Source organism: Pavona decussata, unplaced genomic scaffold (assembly GCF_977016875.1).
Source record: "Pavona decussata unplaced genomic scaffold, jaPavDecu1.1 SCAFFOLD_232, whole genome shotgun sequence".
NCBI classification, from domain to species: domain Eukaryota; kingdom Metazoa; phylum Cnidaria; class Anthozoa; order Scleractinia; family Agariciidae; genus Pavona; species Pavona decussata.
This window is the reverse complement of record NW_028145637.1, coordinates 1,459,962-1,480,037: the sequence shown is the minus strand read 5'-3', so window position 1 is coordinate 1,480,037 and position 20,076 is coordinate 1,459,962. Positions and strand designations below refer to the sequence as shown.

At 39.0% G+C, this 20,076-nt stretch overlaps 2 protein-coding genes across 3 annotated transcripts in view; one reads left to right on the top strand and one right to left on the bottom strand.

Moving 5' to 3' along the window:
* The window catches only part of LOC146458676 (transmembrane and coiled-coil domain protein 3-like), a 31,802-nt gene extending 14,597 nt beyond the window's left edge, over positions 1-17,205 (top strand). For both annotated transcript variants that reach the window (XM_085090392.1, XM_085090393.1), the window contains exons 7-21: positions 169-253; positions 873-924; positions 2,352-2,439; positions 3,395-3,450; positions 4,306-4,338; positions 7,545-7,568; positions 8,252-8,343; positions 10,079-10,151; positions 10,863-10,922; positions 11,460-11,586; positions 11,733-11,786; positions 12,419-12,487; positions 14,247-14,363; positions 14,904-15,091; positions 16,062-17,205. In XM_085090392.1, the coding sequence (XP_084946518.1) occupies positions 169-253; positions 873-924; positions 2,352-2,439; positions 3,395-3,450; positions 4,306-4,338; positions 7,545-7,568; positions 8,252-8,343; positions 10,079-10,151; positions 10,863-10,922; positions 11,460-11,586; positions 11,733-11,786; positions 12,419-12,487; positions 14,247-14,363; positions 14,904-15,091; positions 16,062-16,254 (1,311 nt within the window). In that variant the 3' untranslated portion in view covers positions 16,255-17,205. The remainder of the gene's footprint in view (positions 1-168; positions 254-872; positions 925-2,351; positions 2,440-3,394; positions 3,451-4,305; positions 4,339-7,544; positions 7,569-8,251; positions 8,344-10,078; positions 10,152-10,862; positions 10,923-11,459; positions 11,587-11,732; positions 11,787-12,418; positions 12,488-14,246; positions 14,364-14,903; positions 15,092-16,061) is intronic.
* A 486-nt stretch (positions 17,206-17,691) lies between these two features.
* LOC146458675 (uncharacterized) lies at positions 17,692-20,073 on the bottom strand. Its single transcript, XM_085090394.1, has one exon. It carries the CDS (start codon positions 19,413-19,415, stop codon positions 18,543-18,545), a length of 873 nt encoding a protein of 290 aa, XP_084946520.1. The 5' UTR covers positions 19,416-20,073; the 3' UTR covers positions 17,692-18,542.
* Positions 20,074-20,076: the final 3 nt, after the last annotated feature.

Genomic DNA, 20,076 nt, shown 5'->3' with positions numbered 1-20,076 from the left:
ATAAAAATATCTTTGTTTTTGTAGGCACTGTCCTTACGAAAGCCATTGATCCAGTTGAAACCAAGTTGTGGGCAGCTTCATGTATACAAACACTTCATCATTAAGTGTATTAAGAAAAGTCCCAATCATTTTTCTGAAAACGAGTTGTTGGTTAATTTCCTTTTTTAGAAGCGGAGACAGAGAGTTGAGCACTTAAACTACAAAATCAAGAAAACAAGGGATCAGATTCGGCAACTGCAAGATGAAAGAGATGGTATTAATATTTGCTTTAACGTGTATCTCCTATTAAACAAATTGACCAATGAATGCCCTGGGAGCACCCTAATTACCAGAGTTAAACTTATCTTTACTTTTAATAATTATTCTTGTAGAGTGCCTCTGAACTGTACAGATAAAGGTGCTCTACAATTTATTATTATTTTTGTTATTTGTCTTGACATGTGAGCAAAGGCTTTCATATGAATGGTGATGGCATCTACAGACTCAAGAGTTAGAACTGTCTTGTACGACTTAATACTAAATAATACCAGAGGATTTTAAGTACAGCTGTACTGCTCGTAGAGAAAAAGTTTTTGTTAAAGTTGAAGAACCACACTCTAAATGCAGGCCTGACATACATGACGACAACAGATATCAGTCAACAGTCAACAGTCATCAGTTGAATTAGATCAATCATAGCTGAAATTCACAGATCATTGATAAAGAAAAAAACATACTGGAAAAACACTCAAAAAATCAGCATTGCGTAAGTTAATTTGTTGTTCTTTATGGCCTGTACTGAATATGAAATAGCTTTCAGCTAAACAGTGCAATAATTCACTGGTCATCCACAATTCATGTTTTAACATTGATATAACTTTTTGTTTTTACAGAGTATGTCAAGGAGTACCTTAAATCAACAGAAGGCTCTCAGTCGAAATCTAAGTAAGTAACTGGTTAAAAACTAACTAGTTTTCCAAATTATTGGAAAAAGAAAGCTTCTTGCGGAATCCGGAATCCCTACCCCACTTAAGGAAGTTTTATTGTTTACTATAGATAAATTTCTATTCAGATCTCGACTGATAAGTGTAAATACAGTACAGTACAAGTCTTTGCAACTTGCACTAACTTAAAGGGAATTTTGTAGACAAGTTAGTATTTACAAGCTTGCTATAACCTTTTACTCCCTTTTGCCAGGGTTATCTAGTGTACCAAGTTTTTCAACTAGAGTGTCGTGAGATGGGAGAGTTAACTCGTCAAAGTGATTAGCGTTCAGTTGCTGTGCTGTTTTTTAACTTAAGTGCAGATGTAAGATTGTATTAAGAATACAAATATATAAGAACAATGCGAGAAACGTTAAGTACAATATAAAGCACACTTGATGTTCACCTTTTTACTAATTGAATCTACAGTTTATTCACTAAATATAGGGACCAAAGTGATGATGTGACTTTGAAATTATGGGATTTGATGACATATTTGAAACATGCATAGTAAAATAACATCCACTTGCCAAAACTTAGCTCCTTGCTGCGATTTTTGGATGAAATATGGGCTCTTTTTAAACTTGCTGCTGGTTCTAAACTGAATGAACCAATGAAATGTAATACATTTGCACAGAATAGGACTAAACTGGGAATTGCAATTAGGAGCTAATTTTTGGTTGTTTTTTAGGCTCCTTTTCTAATACATCATCTTGATCATAATATCAAAGACTATTTGTAATTTCATGTGTGATGTTAATTATACTCGCACTGGTAACCTTGCAAAGGCTGATACTGCTTCATATTGTGCTTCTCTTCCAAGAAACGTATCTTTAATTGCTGCTTATGCTTCATACATTAGACTATGCATAATGTTCCTTCAAATTCTCCTTTAGCATGAACCTATCAAACCTATACACTCACACTTGCAAGTGAATATTGCAAACAATTATGGGGTAACTTTAGTGGATTACAGCTCTTTCACGGGCGCGGTGACCTTTTCTTTTTATTGGACATTTTGGAAATACTACGTACCAGTAAACAAGCAGTGAAAGTTTGATGACACAACTTTTGTTTCGCAGGAATCACCTTAAGAAACAATTTTAGTTCACCTCAGTGATATTTTGCCTGCATGTGTATAATACGAAAAAATCAGGCAGATTCTCTGTACAGAGGAATTATCCACTTTAGTTCAACTTTCAACTTTGCCAAAGCTAATCATAATCAACGGAAATGTTAACAAACGTAGGCCCGTAATTTGCCACTCTCTATCAGTAGAGAAATAAATTATTCCACTCACTTTGTACCAATCGTTCCATTTTTGAATAGTAGAAGTGCATGTAAGAAAATTGTCTCAAAAATGGTATGCTTGTTTTCTTTTTCTCACAGAGCTGTCTTTGAAAAGAAAAATCAAAAAACAAATTCACTGATTGCTCAATTTCAGAAAAAGCTGGAAAAGTATCACAATACTCTAATGGTGAGTCTTGCTTAGTATAGCAACGGCGTAAATTCACTGTAGAAATAATGTCTTGTTCCATTTGCCGTGATAGGCTTTCCTTCTATTATTGGGCTAAAACTCAGTTTGGGTTTTTGGCAATAAGGACCATGGGCCAGTTGTTCCAAGGCCGGATAACTTTATCCTGTGGATAATTCACTATCCAACAGTTTCAATCTGTGCAAAGATTTCAGTATTTTCTCTTGTACAAGCGAATATGCACACTCTAACCAGAGTTAAGTTTGGGAGTCTACGAAAACCTTGGACAACGTTTAACGTGAAGTATATTTTAGACCCCGTATAGTGTCTTATCCAGCGGATAAAGTTATCCTGCCTTTGAACAACTGGGGCCATATCTGTAAGAGGTAGTACAGTCCTGAAACTATGAACACTTTTTAAAATCCTAAACACGGACCGACATCAAAATAAAAGATATCTTAGCCTGGCCGAGCCACCAGTCGTTTCACTGTAGAGACTAAGTTGTCAACATCGCAGAGTCCGTGCAGAAAGATACAGTAGAATATTGGCAGAATAAAAAACTCGCCTTCCAGTCTTCCTCGTGAATAAAGCAATGCTGACATTTGCCAAAAAAAAAAAAAAAAAAAAAAAGCAGGAGCTTTTTTTACGGCTGCAGTGCAATGTGTTTCGTCCAAAATATTGTTGTAAACGTTTGGCTTTATTTCTTGGAAAACCGATTCCACACCGCTCACGTCCGTCTTTCTTACTTCGTTAGCCATCACTAATGTGACGTTGAAGCGGTGACTATGTTGCAAAGGAGGGAGGAGCTATCCCTTTTATAGTGTCGATCTTTGTTTAAACAGGCTGTGTGATTTGACAGGCATACCTGCGGTACATCTGCACTCACACAGTTGTCAGTTAGCTGAGCATGTTTGATTTTTCTATTGGCTGTTTTCTCACTAATTTTTTTCCTTGGCAGGAATTAGAACATAATGGCGCAGCGCCCAGTGGACACATTGCCAAAGAGGTGTTCAAGTAAGTTTTACAGCAGTCTCATGCTTAGAAGGGTCAGAAAATTGCCCAAGTTTTTTCATTTCCGAAGGTTTTGAAACTGCTACTGCATTTTCTTGACTATATAGATTTTGTGAAGGGTACAAATGAATGTTGTGCTGGTAGAAGTAATGACACAAATTATGGATCAGAGAATTAACTGTACACTGTATGTAAAGTGCTAAAGTGGTCGCAAGAATTTCCTGTTGACCGTTAGCCCTAGTAAGGAAATGGGATATCACACGAGGCAAAGAAAAGATCTTTGACCTGGGCGGGAATCGAACCCACAACCTCCGGATTTGATCGTCCGACCGTGCTACGGCTGTACGAGGCCATACAGGAGCAAGTCGTGGGTGTTTATGGCGGTAATTGCGGCAATGGGAGTGTGCCGCTAGCACTAATAAAATTCTTGGGATCACTTTAACACTTCTTCAAGTGCTCTCCACATGTACATAAAAAAGATCAGGTCTCTCGGATCCGCTGGAGATTCTCAGAGCCAAGCTGCAGCGATCCAGGCTGGTTTTCATACTCAGTACATGAGATTTGTGCGCATGAATAAAAGGCCTGCAAATCAGGCCTATTCCAGACTAGTTTTTTTTTTGATACTCTGTCTTTGCAGTTGTTTTCAATAATATTGTTTCATATTTAGTTTGAACCTGCTCAGTTTTGTATGAAGTTGGTGAAGAACTAGGCCATATTTTAGATTGTAGTTTAAGATGACTAACAGTTGTTTTGAATACGGAATAACGTTCTTCGAGGAGAGGAGAACATTTAGTTTTCGGTGTCATTTTCGGTGCTTAAGAAATACGTTTTCAAAAAAATGTTTCTCTTTTTTCACAGAGGTGTTAAAGAAAATATTCGAGGCATTTCAGGGTAAGTTCATGCTTCCAGATTGTAATATTATAAAAAGAACGGTTATTTGAAATGCTTGGTTGAGATCAAGTTTAGATTCAGAGGTACGAAATCAAGGGTCCATTGGGTAACTGGAAGCGCTACTTATGTTTTTCTAAGGCTGTAATTGTGGACACTGTTAAACAACGCTTCTAGAGGTATCAATCTTATGCAAAGGCCTCTTCGCGCTTTTCGAAGCACAACTCTGCTGGTTCTTGGCTTCCCGATCAGTTTAACGGTTGACGTCACATTCGTTTGCACGTAATAGACGATCAGGATCGAAGCTGTTAGGAGACTTTCAACACTTAAAACGTTTTTTCCCGATCGATCGATCGATCGGCGATCGATCTATGTGATTGATGAATGAATGAACGAACCAACCAACCAACCAACCAACCAAACAATCATCCACCCACCCACCCAACCTAGCTAGCTATCTATACCTTCCTACCTTTGGGTCGTCCGTCCGACCGTCCATGAATCGGTCAGTCAGTCGATCGGTAGGTCAGTCAGTCAGCCAGCTAAGCAGGCGGTGCGTCATTGCATTGACTTATCAATTCAGTCTCACGAACGATAGTCACTATCTCGAATTTCAACTCATTTGGAAACGCAAGGCTGGCCGTCCTCTGTTTATTCGGCGGGCTGTGCTTTTAATTAGCAGAGTCAGTTATCAATTAGCCCTGACGAAGAAACGCCAGCACTCGAATCTCTTGACGGTAGCCAATTTACCTTTAGTTATCATCTCCGTTGATAAACCAAACATTGGTATCAATTAGCCCGTTCAGAGCTCTTAAAACTGATCAAAATAAAGTAAGGTAAGTGGTCAAAACTACTAATACTAGAACAGCACCTACATGTACCAAGCCACAAAATAGATGGTGGGCCTGCACTCCCCTTCCTCATCTTCAAAACGGATGGTGTCTTTATTGCATAGCTACCCAGTAAGATTCAAACCTCACCTTTCTTGTTTATCTTGCAATGCTGACTCTTGCTAGATGAATATTTCTGTGTCAACTCAAATTTTAACGCCAGTAAAATGTTTTCGGTAATGTTCATAAGATGTTGGTGTCTTCTATAACTCCACTCCCCCTAGTTCCCTAAGCAGTTTCAATTTTAATCCATTCAAAGCACCCAAAATATCGTCCTCCGAAAGGCTAAGATGATAGCTGTAGTAGCCTTGTAAATATACAGTCCACAACAAAAACAGAGAATGGTAATGCTGTGATGGTCCAGGTCTTGTCTCCATCGCAGCCGCTCGGGCTGATGGTCTGTCTGGTCACCAGTAACCCAACCGCGCGTTTGTCCATTGGGTATTCTCGATTATAATTCGTTTAAATTAGCCAGGGTTTTCTCTGCGCCCAGCCGCCATCTTGAAAGCGGAGATGACCTTGGCAAGCTTACCTGTAATCTGTAGTTAAATCTTGCACTGGTGTGATTCTTTTGCAAGATTGATTGTTTCGTCGTCAGCGTACTACGAGGTTCATCACCTTTCCACAGGTGAAGCGACAGCTGAAACAATCGCCGAGAATCTTGATGTTCAAAAAGAGTGCATAGCCGAACTGGTGTCGCTTTTGCGCCTGCACAAAGGCAAAATGTCCGCTAGAATCATGAGTTGTCCAACGAACATATCGTTGTCGCTAACCACAGGGGGATTACTGATGGAGGGTAGTAGTTCTTTAAGTTTCTAACAGCATATATCTGATAGAAATAGAGATAGAAATGTTTGTAAGCTCAAGAACCACGAGCGATATCCGGAATGTTACTTACCATAAAAAGGCTGACGATTAAACGACCTTATTTTGTGGAAAAAACTTGTCTGAATACCCAGTATAAAGTATAAACGTTTTGAGGAAAGGTTGGAGAATTCCCATAACGAGCTTTCGATAAACGTTTTTTTCATTATAAAAGTGTAAAATTATCACATTATACTGTCCGGATCAATCATTGCCTTATGTCTTAAAGTACGCTGGAATTACTTTGAAAATTTGTATCGTTTTTCATCCTTTTTTGGGAATACAATTATTCTTTCATCATGTCGGTTTAGAATCCACTTTCTGTACTTTGTCCGATGTGAACGAAATCATCTTCTTGTGATAAATCCAGTGTTTTCTTTTAATAAGTTTCTGTTTGTAAATAATCCGAGGATTAGCTCCCTCCACTTATAACAATCTATCTTAGTTTCACTTGTTTGTTCATAGACCTTTTTAATTCTTTTATTTGCTAATCTTTAATAAACAGAAAAAACAGACATGCTTGTTTCAGCGAATCAGTATATGCAAATTTAATCTAGAAAAAACTAATAAATATTGAATAATTTATTAAATGGGCGAAAGTTCCACTTGTTTTGAACGTGGCAAAAGTGGCCGAATATCGCGATCGTTTAGTAATAGCTCTGATTCCTGCTGCTGTTGTACGCACGGAATGACATGCGTTAATGATTCTTGGAATGATTTAGACATGGCAGTCGTTAAGCCTTCGCGTTCTTTGCCCAAGATCTTTGTCAACGAGTCGCCTGGCCAAGAAATACGTGCACGGCCGGTTTTTCTATCGCCAAAGTGCGGTCGACATCTGCGGACAGCCGTCCATAAACACCGATCATGTCTTTGGCCGTGAGTCAGTCTGAAAAGACATTTTATAATGTACTATTTTTTGCGCGCTCCGCGTGGCTAAATTATAGCTTTTGATACAACTGTTTGTTTCTTTGATTAACACCATTTGTAAAGCAGCTTTAGATTTGTGAACGCATTGGCTAGAACAAAAATTATTATTCTCATTAAATTTATACAAGCTTTGTGAAAAATCAGTTTTGAAGAATATTTGCATTTCTTTGCCCAGCAGCGGTTTTAAAGTTGCCTTTATTTTGACGACGCGGCAAATTGTGGCTGTCTCTGTGTTAACATGACTTTTATATCCTTGGGTTGGAGAGTATATCGCTTTTACTTTCCGTTAATTGGCGAAGAGTTTAGGTTTATTTCATAAGTTATATTTTAAAGATAATTTTGCATATATACTTTCAAACTGTGCTTGTGATGAAACTAGCGTTCAATTTTGACAGTCAAACGTTTGTCTTGGCATCATGCGGGCTTGTTGTTTATGTAGCAGTGCAGCCGGTCTTTTGTTTAACATTGCGGGATTTCCTAAGTGCGCAAAAAGTTTGTTGATTCATTTATTATTTTTCTCTGCTTCAGGGGCGTTCGGGATGGCGTCAAGGGGTAAGAATTTTTTTTACAATAATAACAATCGCTTATTCGTAATTTATGTTTCCCGGGGAGATCTTTGGTCGATATATATATGATTCATGTCAAAAAAAAAAAATAAATAAATAAAAAAAAAATAATAAAAACATGTTTTTTTCTTTATTTCTCTGTTAATAGTATTTTTTTTATAGCTTGTCATGATTATTTTAGTGTGGATAGCCCAGTATTATTGTTCTTGTATATGCATTCGCATTTACTCTATAATTTATTAGTATCACTTCCTGCATTTTAATAGTTTTTTAATCAGTACGGTTGTCTGGAATCTTCTGACACTTTCAAGTAGATGACGAGGTTGTTGAAAAGTTCCTTTAAGTAGGGTGGGTATTTTGCTGAAAAGTGTCATCCTATGAAATAATTTCTTAGTGCTGTATTTTTGTAAAAAATAAAAAGTTAAAAGGGAGTTCTGAAGGAGCGGTTTTTTGTTTTGCCACGGAACTTTATTTTCTAAAAGATTCTCCGACAGTTCATAATCAGATTCGAGATCATGGAGAGCACAAACAATTCTTGATAGTTTGCGGTCAAACCAGATGATCGGGGTATTTTGTTGGTCCTAATCAATTGTCGTTGTCTAGATTCTCGTCCGATGCTGCGCACAGATCCGTGTGCTAATAGCCGTTCCTCTTGTTTAACATATTTAGAGCAGTTACCAAGCCTCTTGAGATCATCAAGCATCGCCGGTTTGGCAGTGCGGAGAACGTCAGTACCACTGCATCAAGTCCAGGATCGGCCAGTAAGTATGATGTCTGCTTGGGAGAGATTGAACATTACATTTATGGCAAGTGCGGCATGATCAGCATGATTTTTTTTTGCCATTTTCCTCGTTTGCGGCTGGCGTTCTTCGTTTAAACGCCTCACATCAGTTTTAGTTTTAAGTAAGCTTACGTAAAGACATTTTTGCTATCTGTAGGCGGTAAAGTTGAGCTAACCGTTTGACGTGTAACTCGATACTCAATCCCACTGTCAATTACAGTGCAGTGGATCCTAGGAAAACGACCACGAACAGGCCTTAAAATATGGTGCCTTTACTGGTTCAAAAAAGGAACAATGAAGGTGCAAAGATTAAACGGCGTTGGGAAGCAGTCAATATTAAAGGCTGTCATGTGAAATTAATACTTCAGGAATCAAAGAAAAAACTGTTAAAAACGAGTTGTGCAATCACTCACTATCAGGCATTTAAGGTGTAACCGTTTTAACGATGTAAACTTATTACGAAAAGAACGTCTTGAGTCTCGAAATGTGGTGGGTGGTGTCTTTAAAGCGGCCTTTGTGAGATCACAAAATGGCTGGACCATCGTGTGGGCGATAAAAGAGGAGGCCGCTAAAATGTCTGGTCGGAATGGCTAAGTCGCCTCAGAAAACATGATTTAAATTGAAAAGAAACAGACGGACTCCAGATGAGCCACCCTGGCTGTACAAGCCAGTAGCGCCCAGCCTTAAACCTGCAACACTCAAATTGAGGGAATAAAAATCTTCTCCCAGAAACATTTTTCACCTTGCTAGTGAAAGAATTCAGAGATAGTCACTGAACTGATATCTATATAGGTATCTTTTTTTTTTGTAATTTAATTGTGGTTGTTTTGGTTTGATTCTTATTTTCGTTTGTGCCTTGTAATGTACAACAAAGGAAACGCAAAGGAAAATGAATATTAAACCTGAAGAGCTATATCGAACTCAAGTCCTAAGTTAACACGAAAATCATGACTTTTCGAGGCTCTGCCCTTTATTCATCAATATAACTCAGGCATGTTGTCGGCTATGGCCTGTATCTTATTATCATGAAAAACATTACCATATTTGTGAAGCGCTACTGGCGTACAGCATCCGTTTAGTCGGTGCAGTAACCAATTTTAATAATAATTTCAGTCATTCATACAAACATGATTTGTCAAGGTAAGTACTGAGATACTTGTCTAATTTCGACTATTTTAAACATACCTATGTGAATGTCCAGTCGGTGTGGCATACAGTTACAAGGAAATGAAAATAATGATCTTTATGAACACAAGTCACAGAAGGGAACAGTGATTTTAGGCAACTAAAAAAAGCTAACTAAAAAAATAGCGATGCTGTTGTATTCGACCACAATCAAACAACCTTAAAATTAGCGAAATTTGTAAACCTGTCCGTTACATCGAGCGTGGAAGTTAAAATTTCAAACTTCTTGCAGACGAAGCTCTTACACTTTCCAGTCAGGCAGAAATCTGTCACTGCTACACACTAAATGAAATATATTGAGTGGGTGCTTTTCAATGGAGCAGTTTGTTTCTTAAGCAGTTTTCTGAAATAAAATGTTTCATTTTCCTTTTCGATGTTTGGTACTCATTTGTCGGATGCTGGTTTGTGTCGGATTCTGAGCGGCATATGAAGTATAATTAAACTGCACTTATGATTTCTTGAAAAGAAAATGTATCGAGGAAATGTAAGAGAGTTTCAAGTTTTGATTCCGTTTTCCTTGAAATTTTTAGAGATAGATGGACTCGAGGAAGAACCTAGCAGTGTAGTCGGCGAGGACAGTTTAGTTGGAGATTCAAATCTAAGGTAACACACGGCTTGATATTACGCATGATACTTGCCACTTAACTCCTGTGATGTTGTCTACTTACCTTACTTTCATTGTCAGACATTTCACTTCATATTGTCCACTTTCATTTTACTCTCTTTTTTCCCTTTTGCCCTTTTTATGTTGTTAAAATGTGACAGTGTATAATGTGATCAAGTAGGTTTTAGACTGACCCGTCTCGATTAGCGTTGCTTTTTGTGGGTCTGTGTAATATGTACCTTATTTTCTGTAAATATATTTTTGTTGATGTCTTCCATTCTCCTTGTCACACAACTCACTTTATGTTACCCACTTTCCTTGTCACACTTCACTCCAGTATCAGAAGTCGTAGAAGAATACATAAGGTAGTTAATGGCCGTTTTTATACCAGACGACGCATTATCCATCTGGACGAACTTGGGCAAACATTTGTTGTTCGTCTGGTTATTCGTCTCTAGTATAAAGACGGTCACAAGACGCATTATGCGTCTGTACGAACTATCTTCCGTTGTTCGTTTTGAAGGACGCACAACGGAAAAAAAAGTTCGACCAGACGTATAATGCGTCTTGTGCCCGTCTTTATACTAGAGACGAATAACCAGACGAACAACAAATGTTTGCCCAAGTTCGTCCAGATGGATAATGCGTCCTCTGGTATAAGAACGGCCATTATTATTATGGTGACCGCATTATAATTGCTCTTGTTTCAGTCCGGCAAGGTACAACAGTGATGATGATTCGTCCAGTGTGGCCTCAGCCACTCATATTAGGTGAGTTCTACTGTTACATACCAACTGAATTATACTGACTAGCAGTTGTAGAGGAACTTCATTACCGGACGCTGATAACATCCTGATGTTTCGAATCAAAGCTAATAATGTCCTTAAATGTGACAGTAATTTCCTCTGTTTTTTTGTCCATCATGGAAATTGAAGAAGTACTGGTGACATTGTTTTTTTCTCGGAAAAGATGTGGAGGCCCATGTCTGATTTTGTGCATCAAAGAGAAATGATTTTCCTTATTGCATAACGGTTTGCAATCGAGTGACAAAAGCATTGGTTTTCCTTGACTACTCTACGTATATAATTGGTGAAGAAAGAAAGAAAACAAACACAAAAGTAAAACGAAAAAAAAAACAAAACAACAGCAACAACAAAAACAACAAAAAACTAGTCTCACGCTACTTTCTGAAGAAAGTCACAACGGAACGCAATCGTGACTTGCTCGCACGCGTTTTCTCGCGCTTGGCACCATCTGCATGTGTGTTGTGTGATGACCTTGACATTCAACTCACTTATTATCCTCAGTGCTCCCGTCCCAGGAAACAGTCCACGTCACAGCCTCCCTCCCAGTCCACCCACGTCCTACGAACAAGATATCTTGGAACTTCGTGACACAAATGCCAGGCTACAAGAGCAGATCGAAAACTTGAAGGTAAGCGTTGCCATAAATTAATGTGAGGCTACAAGAGAGGTTAGACAACTTGAAGGTTAGTGTTGCCGTGAATTAATGTCAGGCTACAGGAGCAGATCGTCAATTGTTGACCACTGTCATTCTCATATTTGTGTTTTAATTTGTAGCGTCAGTTGGATTTTGTAGCGGAATCACTTCAGGAGGAAAGATGTAACTCCGAGGTTTGTGTTTTGTCCTGTTTCTTTCCATGTTTTGTTCTTTCCATTAGAAAGTTTGTTCCGAAAACTGTGATCAGTCTCGCGTTTGTCACTGGACAAATAAAAGCAGACGTTGTAACACTTGAAATGGTCCTGCTCTGTCATACTGAATAATAACAATTGCCTATTTTACAGTTGTGCTTAGTGACCTGGTCTTTGACTGGAAGCGAGGCTGGAGTTGACCTCGTTTTCATACAAACCTCAATGCTTTTCGTATGCAAATCATGTCACCCTTATGCTAACTTCTTTGGAATTGCAGTTGAAAAACGCTGAGGTTTGAATCGAAACGAAGTCAACGCCACGCTCGCTTTAACTAACTCAAAGGTCAGGTGACTAAGCACACAATTATAAAATTAGCTGTTGGCAAATTCTATGCGCACGTCTGGCTTAGTCTCAAATTGTTTCAGTTTATGCGGAATTGTGTCGGTTTGAGGGGATAAATGTAAAAGAAAGGAGAATAAAACCAAGCAAGCGGACTGATAAGCCATTGTTATATAGCCTATAGCGTAACCTGGTACACTACTTGGTAGTTGTTCGCTATCAGAAAGCGGATAAAGTATTTTTCAAAACTCACGTTCCCTTTTGTTTACTTGCAGCAACTTAGAGATTCATTAAATAGCATCACAACGGAATGGAATGACGTGTCCGAACTACGTCAGAACGAGGTAAGCATTTTCCACCGTCTGTGAAGCACTCAATGTTTCACCAAACGAGCCAAGAAAACCAAGGAGTGCTCTTCAAGAACTGTCTTGTCTACCTTTTTGCTGTTTGCTTGATAAAGTAATTTTTAACTGAATAAGAATATTAAAGTGATCGGTTTGCTTCCAGCCGAACTTACGTCAAAGAAGGCTCTGCCTCAGCGAAGCGTGCTTTCCATTAAGCCAAAATTGTCGGAAATTTCGGTCTTAAGTCAAATGGAAGGGACCACCTCTGGAAATGGTTCACTTTGATCGGTCCGAAATTTTCCTTTCCATTTTCTGATTCTTTGTTCCCAGTACCGCTCTTCTGTTTCATGCTCGACTTAATCCATCATGGCAGACACGGGGGACGACAGTGAGTTTGTTTACGAATGTTCAAAATTGTTTGCGAGTATAGAACAAGTGATTTATCAGTCTTACTGATGCACCCATGTTCGACGACTTCCTGTAAGTGTCTGTATAAGGAAGACATGTTGAATTTTTTTTTCTGTTTTGTGGTTGTTCTTTAAACATTGTTAACAAACTACACTCGATTGCAAAAACGTTCACACCTAAAAAGCATAAACCGTGAACGATGAGACCCAATGGCTTTATGGGTGTAAGTGTACTAAATTTATTTGCATAATATTCTATTCTGTGCGACGGCTGCATGATGACCAAAATTTTTTTGCGCGTGGTGAATGATAGAAACTGTCCAAGCTTTCCTTAAAGTGTCCAAGTTGTCCAACAAGGGCCAATTTAAGTGATATACAATTCGCGATTTGCCTAAGTTCAAATCAGTCAATGAACTTAAGCAATATTTGGTAGAAAAATATTTGAAAGGATTAAGTCAGCACTGTATTTTTTATTGCAAAGAATGAGAATGCTAAATTATTGATTATGGAAATGAGGTTATTGTTTAAACACTACCCACAAATCCGTGGGGTCTCATCGTTCACGGTTTATGCCCTTAAGGTGTCAACGTTTTTGCAATCGAGTGTATACAAGGGAAGTATAGCCTCTGAATAGCCAAGCACACGATTTAGATTTCTTCACTTAAAGCAGCAAGCGGTACTCAAAACTGACAAGTCGTCACATTCGCCGGTTTACTAGTACATTAAAGGTTTTTAGATTCCTCAGAATCTTGTGGTTTGAGAAAACCACCGAGCGGGAGAATGGGGAAGAGAGCATTCAATTCAATTCATTCAATTCGATCTCTTTAATCGGACCGCGGTCAGTCTCATATAATGGAAAGCACCCGAAGAAATCTTCTAACACCATCTTTCTTATGGTTTAAGAAAGCACGGATGGATGAACCATATAATTGTGCAAAGAACGAACCTGATACACCCCTGGTTAGAAAAAAGCGTCTTTCCTCAGCCTCCCTTTCCATTTCCTCCACTCCAGACTTTAAGTTCGAATACCATTCGCGTTCGGTGGATAAATCAACGCAGAAAGTACGGCTACCCACTAGATGGTAATTTACAGTTATCACGATCAAGGAGTTGTTGAGTGGTGTGGTCAGTTAGCTTTTGGCCAGAGGGTAACTTGAACCCAGGACCAATTTGGCAACTTTACCACACGGTCGTACTATTATCATGTAACATCTCAGTTGAGGAGATTAGTCTCGTCCATAGAGTCTCTCTTGCTTCTGGTAAGGAGACAAAGCCTGGGCACTAGACAATAAGGTGATTTTTTTTAGCATCCTGTAGTAATGATAGCGCTAATATGTGTTTTTTTATGATAGATGATAGCTGTGAAACAGGAACTTGAACGAGCAGAGGAGCGCATTGAATTGGTAGAATATCGGTCAGCAGAGAGAGCCAGTGAGATAGAGGAAGGGCTTGATTCTTACGTCACTAGGGTAAGGAGAAATGCGAACTGATCATCAATAAATGTATAGTCTGGCCGGCGCGGAGCTGTAGCGGCTAGTGCGTCCGGAAGTGCAGGCGGTATAATGTTTTTGTGGCGAAGAGCAAACTGAAAGTAATTTCCCTTTAACTTTATGGAAAATTAAACTGTTTTAGGCTAAGATTTCTTCGTCTTCATATGTTATGAAAAGGAGGTAAGTATTAGGAAACAGCATTTCTCGTTCTTCCAAATAACCGAATTGGGTAGTAAGCGGTTTGTGTTTGGTTAAGGAAGACACTGCCGTTCATATAGTAAATGTTATTATGCAACATGGCATCTAAGAGTGTAAATACGTAATAAAGCGATATCAAGCATGATCTAAGCTAGTTACACTGATTTAAGACCCCTGACCGTGAAACAGATGGATGCTTAGCTTCACAAAGCTCTCCTAGAAACGTCCAAAAATGAAAAGCGACTCGCAAAAAATACCAAACCCTTTAATAGGAGTCAACTTTGCGCTGAAATAGTAACTTGTTTTCATCCTGTTGTGCAGGTTTTAAAAATTGAAGCACTTCAGCAGCAGAATCAGAATATGATAGGACTGGATGATTACCTGGATCAGAGCGCACAGGCCAAAGCTCTGCTGTCCAAATTCCTCACTATGGTGCTGGCCATCTTACAGATTATACTTATTATATGTACTACGCTAGCGAGAATAGTTATACCATTCACAAGGACGCGGTAAGTTGGGATTTTAACTCTTTGTTCCTTAAAAGCTCCAATTATTTTCTCATTTATAGAAAGCAGAAACACCACTTATCAACTTTGGCTCGTAGGATCTCGTAGCGTCAGTCTAAACCATCACACTTCTCGATTTCACTGTTTAGCATAGAGTCCTAAAGTGTGACGTCACAAATATTTGAATTTTTGAAATCGTGAGATTTTTTTAGTATGTTTGGAAAGAGCATGATGAAAAATGCGTACTTGCCAAAAATCGGCATCTTATTGCAATTTGGGGGCGAGCTATTAGCTCTGTTATGCCCCGATGACTCCATACAAATCCGTCTAATTTTGCCTCAGTTCCTAATGTTTGGAACTGAGGCAAAATTAGAGGGACTTGTATGGAGTAACATAACAGAGCTAATATCTTGCCCCCAAATTGCAATAAGATGCTGATTTTTGGCAAGTAGGTATTTTTCATCATGCTCTTTGCAAATTTATATACTAACAAATCCCACAATTTCAAAAATTTAGTTTTTGTTACGTCATCACTTAAGGACTCTATTGAACCACAGGAAAGTTCCGTTCAATAGCTTTTATTTGAATGGTCACACTTCAGATACTTGTTGTGCGATTGGACTGCAGAACAAACCATTTTAGAAATTTTGGGAAGGATGGAATAAACTACGCAATACATTAAAGGGGCACGGTTGTTGATTGCAAATTTATTGATGATCAATACATTGTGTAAAAACACAATCACCTGTTCGGGATATAGACTGAATAGTTAGGATATTAAAGTGTTGTAATACACCAACTTTACTGCTGATCACGCGCGCAATCATTTCTCTCAAGCGACTCTGTCCCGCATGCATTCAACAGCGATCGTCACTCAAGCATCCCCTCCCAGTGGGCGTGTCGGGTGTTCAACTCTTCAGTCAGTTGGTTTTCTGTGCACTAAAAAACATTTCCACCTTGTTTCCCTTTACAGGTTTCGATTAATGGTAACAAGCGTTGTCGTTGTAATCTTTGCTGTATTATGGAGATATCAAGAGAGTCACAATGTGCGGTTGGTCACGGATTACGTGACAGGACAATTCTCATCAATTAGAGACAGAGTCACATCCCTTGGAATTCCATTACAAAATTTCATGAAGAAGATATACAATAAAGAAAAGACATGACAAGGACACGAGGGTACGCAAGGGAAGGACATTTCGTGTAATCTGCGTTGGATTTTCCTTTGGAGAAAAGCTTGAGTGATTGTGGGATAGACATGCGAAGTATGCTGGGGACCTTAATTGGGCAAGTCGGGACACCTTTTGTGGCAGTAAATTTTTTTATGTTGAAACATAAGAATGTCTCCCAGCACGGAGAAAATTTGATTTAACTTGAAATTCTGTTTGGGCTTCAGGGACATTCTAGGCTCCGTAAACATATTTACGTTTTCTTGGGATTTTATTAATTTTGTGAACGTCTGCGTTTACATTCGCTTACACTTTCCACACACAGACGATTGGAGACAATTGTAAACCCTGCTTTACACTCACCTTTCCCGAAGTTGTAAAATTTGGAAGGAAGTCCAACCTTTCTCCCCCCCCCCCCCCCCCTTAGAAAAATGTTTTTGCCGCTTCTGCATGGTTTTCGATCGTTTGCATGTGAATGTGCGGACGGCGGAAACAGGTGTCTTGAATGCGTAAGTACTCCCCAGGCACCATCCAGGCTTCATTTGGGAATCCGAATTAAGATGGCTTAATTTGTGAAATATTTTATTCTTTTTAACTTATTAAATATATTGCGCAAACGATTTTCATGATCAGATTTTGTGGTGTAGCTGTAGGAAACGTAGGAAGAGATGTCAAGTGTTCGGCCATTTGGAGGCCTCAATCTCTGAGCAAACGCTTTCCAACACGGCTACCTCTTAAATTTGAACAGTAAAATCGATTAACAGCTGTAATAAAAAGTATTTAATATGAAGTCAAAATTTTCGAAATCGTTCAGCAGTGGATTGTCATACTCAAACTGTGTATAGACAACTGGATTGGAGAGTCGACGCAGGAGATTCTTCTTGATCCATGTTGTTGATTTTAAAATGTGAAAAGTTTATTGTAAAGAAAACTAAAGAGTGAAATTCCTCTGTTTGTTGGTTTTGAATTACCTCACTACATGGTAAGGACTCCATGATAGCACACAGAAAAGGACCAGTAAGGACAGAGAAGGGTTAGAATGGTGTAGGAAATAAAAAGAAACGAAAGGATCTGTAGGGACTTGGTGATATAAAACGTGAAATATACTATTAGATTAAAGTTGGCGACTATACGGTGTGCTAACATGGAGTCGTTACTCACCAGGCCCCAGTTGTTCAAAGAGCGGATAACTTTATCCACTGGAAAAGGCCCTATCCAGCGGAGCAAATGTACTCCAACCAATACTTTTGGCAAGTTTTCAACACAATCTCATTCTTAAAATTGACATATGCTTCTACTCTATTCACAAATTATAGGACCATCGGGAAAATCTTGCACACATTTTATCTGGCGGATAGCGACCTATCCAGTGGATAAAATTATCCGCTCTTTAAACAACTAGGGCCAGATGGTTACAATACAGGAAACTAATCGCGGCTGAGTTAAAACAAAAAATCTGATCAGGTGGTTTTGTCGATTCCGTGTTCAGTGCTCTCCTGACTATTTGAGATTTTATCCCTAAAATTGTGGCAATAAATCATCTTCCCATTTTCCACTGGTTTTTGAAAAAAAAATGGTGCCTTTTCACGAAAGCCGCAGTCTCGATATTTGTTTAAGTGCGCATGCTCCGATTTCAACGCAGCTCTCCTGGGGCCCGTTTCTCGAAATTCCCGGTACTTTACCGGACCCGATGAGTATATTTTTAAATGCCTTATCGCCGATTACACAGTGATTACAGACATGGTACTTGGCCAATGTTTTCATAGTGTTATAAAGGTTTTAAAATTTAGCCTTCAAAGCTAACAAAAATTGACTTCTGTTGAGAAACATTTATGACCAAAGACACTTTCGGTCCCGGTAAGTTACCGGGATCTTCGAGAAACGGACCCCTGGCAACATTTCTCGTCCCCTGAGCCGCGATCCTTTCGGCCAGCGCCACGGATCGATCCACAGCTCTGGGGACGAAAATGTTCAGGCAAACGGTGGAAAACGTACAGAATGATAGGATTTCTCGCCACCTGAATTGAACGAAGATCTCAGAAATGTTTACATACAGAAATGTTTATAGTCGCAAGTGATGTTAAGAAGTAACTGTGAACACCTGGAAGGAGCCTCTGAAGCGTCTAAAAGTTCTTTTTCCATTTCAAGGAGAACTCGTTTAGCGTTTTGTTCATCGTATTGTTGGAGAGAGGCAATATAAGGCAAAGTGCCGTTCATCAGGATGCAAAACTTAAAAAAGCGAAGGACTGATTTGCGTCCCTTTCCGTTAGAGAAAACAATTTATTCTAGGAGCCAACTTTGGGAAGCTTAGAGCATTGAGGCATCTGTGACGGTAGTGTCATTGGCGAAGGATATACAGCGAAAAAATGGTCCAAGTAGGATGAGCGCTCACCAAAGTATCTGCCACACGGACATGCGCACTTCTTATGCGAGTTTCGTTTGTGAATTTCCAGCATATCGGAAGAACAAAACACTTTGGTTGGGCAAAATGCACATCGAAGTTGATCTTTAATGTGCTGTTGTAAGTCTTTTTCCTCTCGGAAAGAGTTTTCCTTTAGGTGGAAGTGACATTCCACATTTGGGCAAAGCAAACCGTGAACAGTTTTGTCATGGCACGAAAGTTCACTCCTTCCTGCGAAAACAATTCGGCAGTGAGGGCATTTATATTGTACAAAGTCTAACATAGTTTGATTTGGTTGAAATTCCACTAATTCGAGTTGTACTTGTAGCTTCTTGTAAATCTCATTGGATAGCTGTCTGCAGCTTTCTGTTGATTTTGAGACAATGTAGTAAGCGTACGAACGAGTGGGAAGGGAACTCACTGTAGATGACTTGGAAGAACCTCCTCTGGTATACAAACTTCCCGTAGTTTTTGGCCTCATTTTATAAACCATTAATGAATAATCCGCCTCAAATTTAAATCTCGTCACGTACGCTTGAAGCAGTCTCCAAACGGAATCCGTGTGCTCCGATGAGGCAGGATGTTTGAATAACCACGGCTTGTACTTTGGAAGAAATTTTGCGGCGATGTCATGACGGTAAAATATATGCACAACAATACTACCTCGTAACGATGGCGACAAAGTAATGCCTTTGATAAAGTCGACGAAAGCAGCATCCCATTCGATGAAAAAGACTATCCTTCGATTGGAACTCATCACCAATCTATCAGTGTTTTGGCGAATTGCGAATACAGCCAAAACAATTTTGCTAACAAGTTAATAACGACTTTTCTTGAATAAGCGGACTACAAATTCATGTTGTTGTTAAGACATCAAGACCGTCATTTATCCTGACAGCACATGTTTTTCAGCTACAGCGTAGCGAATACTTCAATTCCTATCTTGCAGAATCTAACAGGATTCCTCCTATTGATTTCCAGGCAAAAGGTCGTGTTTCCAGCGGATTTACAGCCGAATATAAAGATTGCTAAATAAATTATTTGCCTTTCCGGTTCTTGTTTGTTGGATTGACGCGCACTGAGTAGATATGAATAATTTCGTTGGTAATACTTATTTACTCAGTGTATCGCATCATTTGTTTGACTCGAGATAATGCTAAAATGACAGGTGTTCAATACAGGTTTAAACAGGTTCGGTCGCTTGGCTACAGCGATAAAATGTCTAATGATTCTTCCTTCTGCCGACGAATTGTAATGAAGTTTCATGTTTTGTGTTTATCAAGACAATTTTGGAATTGGATAATTTGGGTTTCAGTCAACCTGCGACAACACACATCTTTTCCTGCTCTCGTTTTTTTTTTTTTTTTGTTTGACATATTTTTGTGTATTCTGGTTTCCATTAATTCCTAGAGCGATTA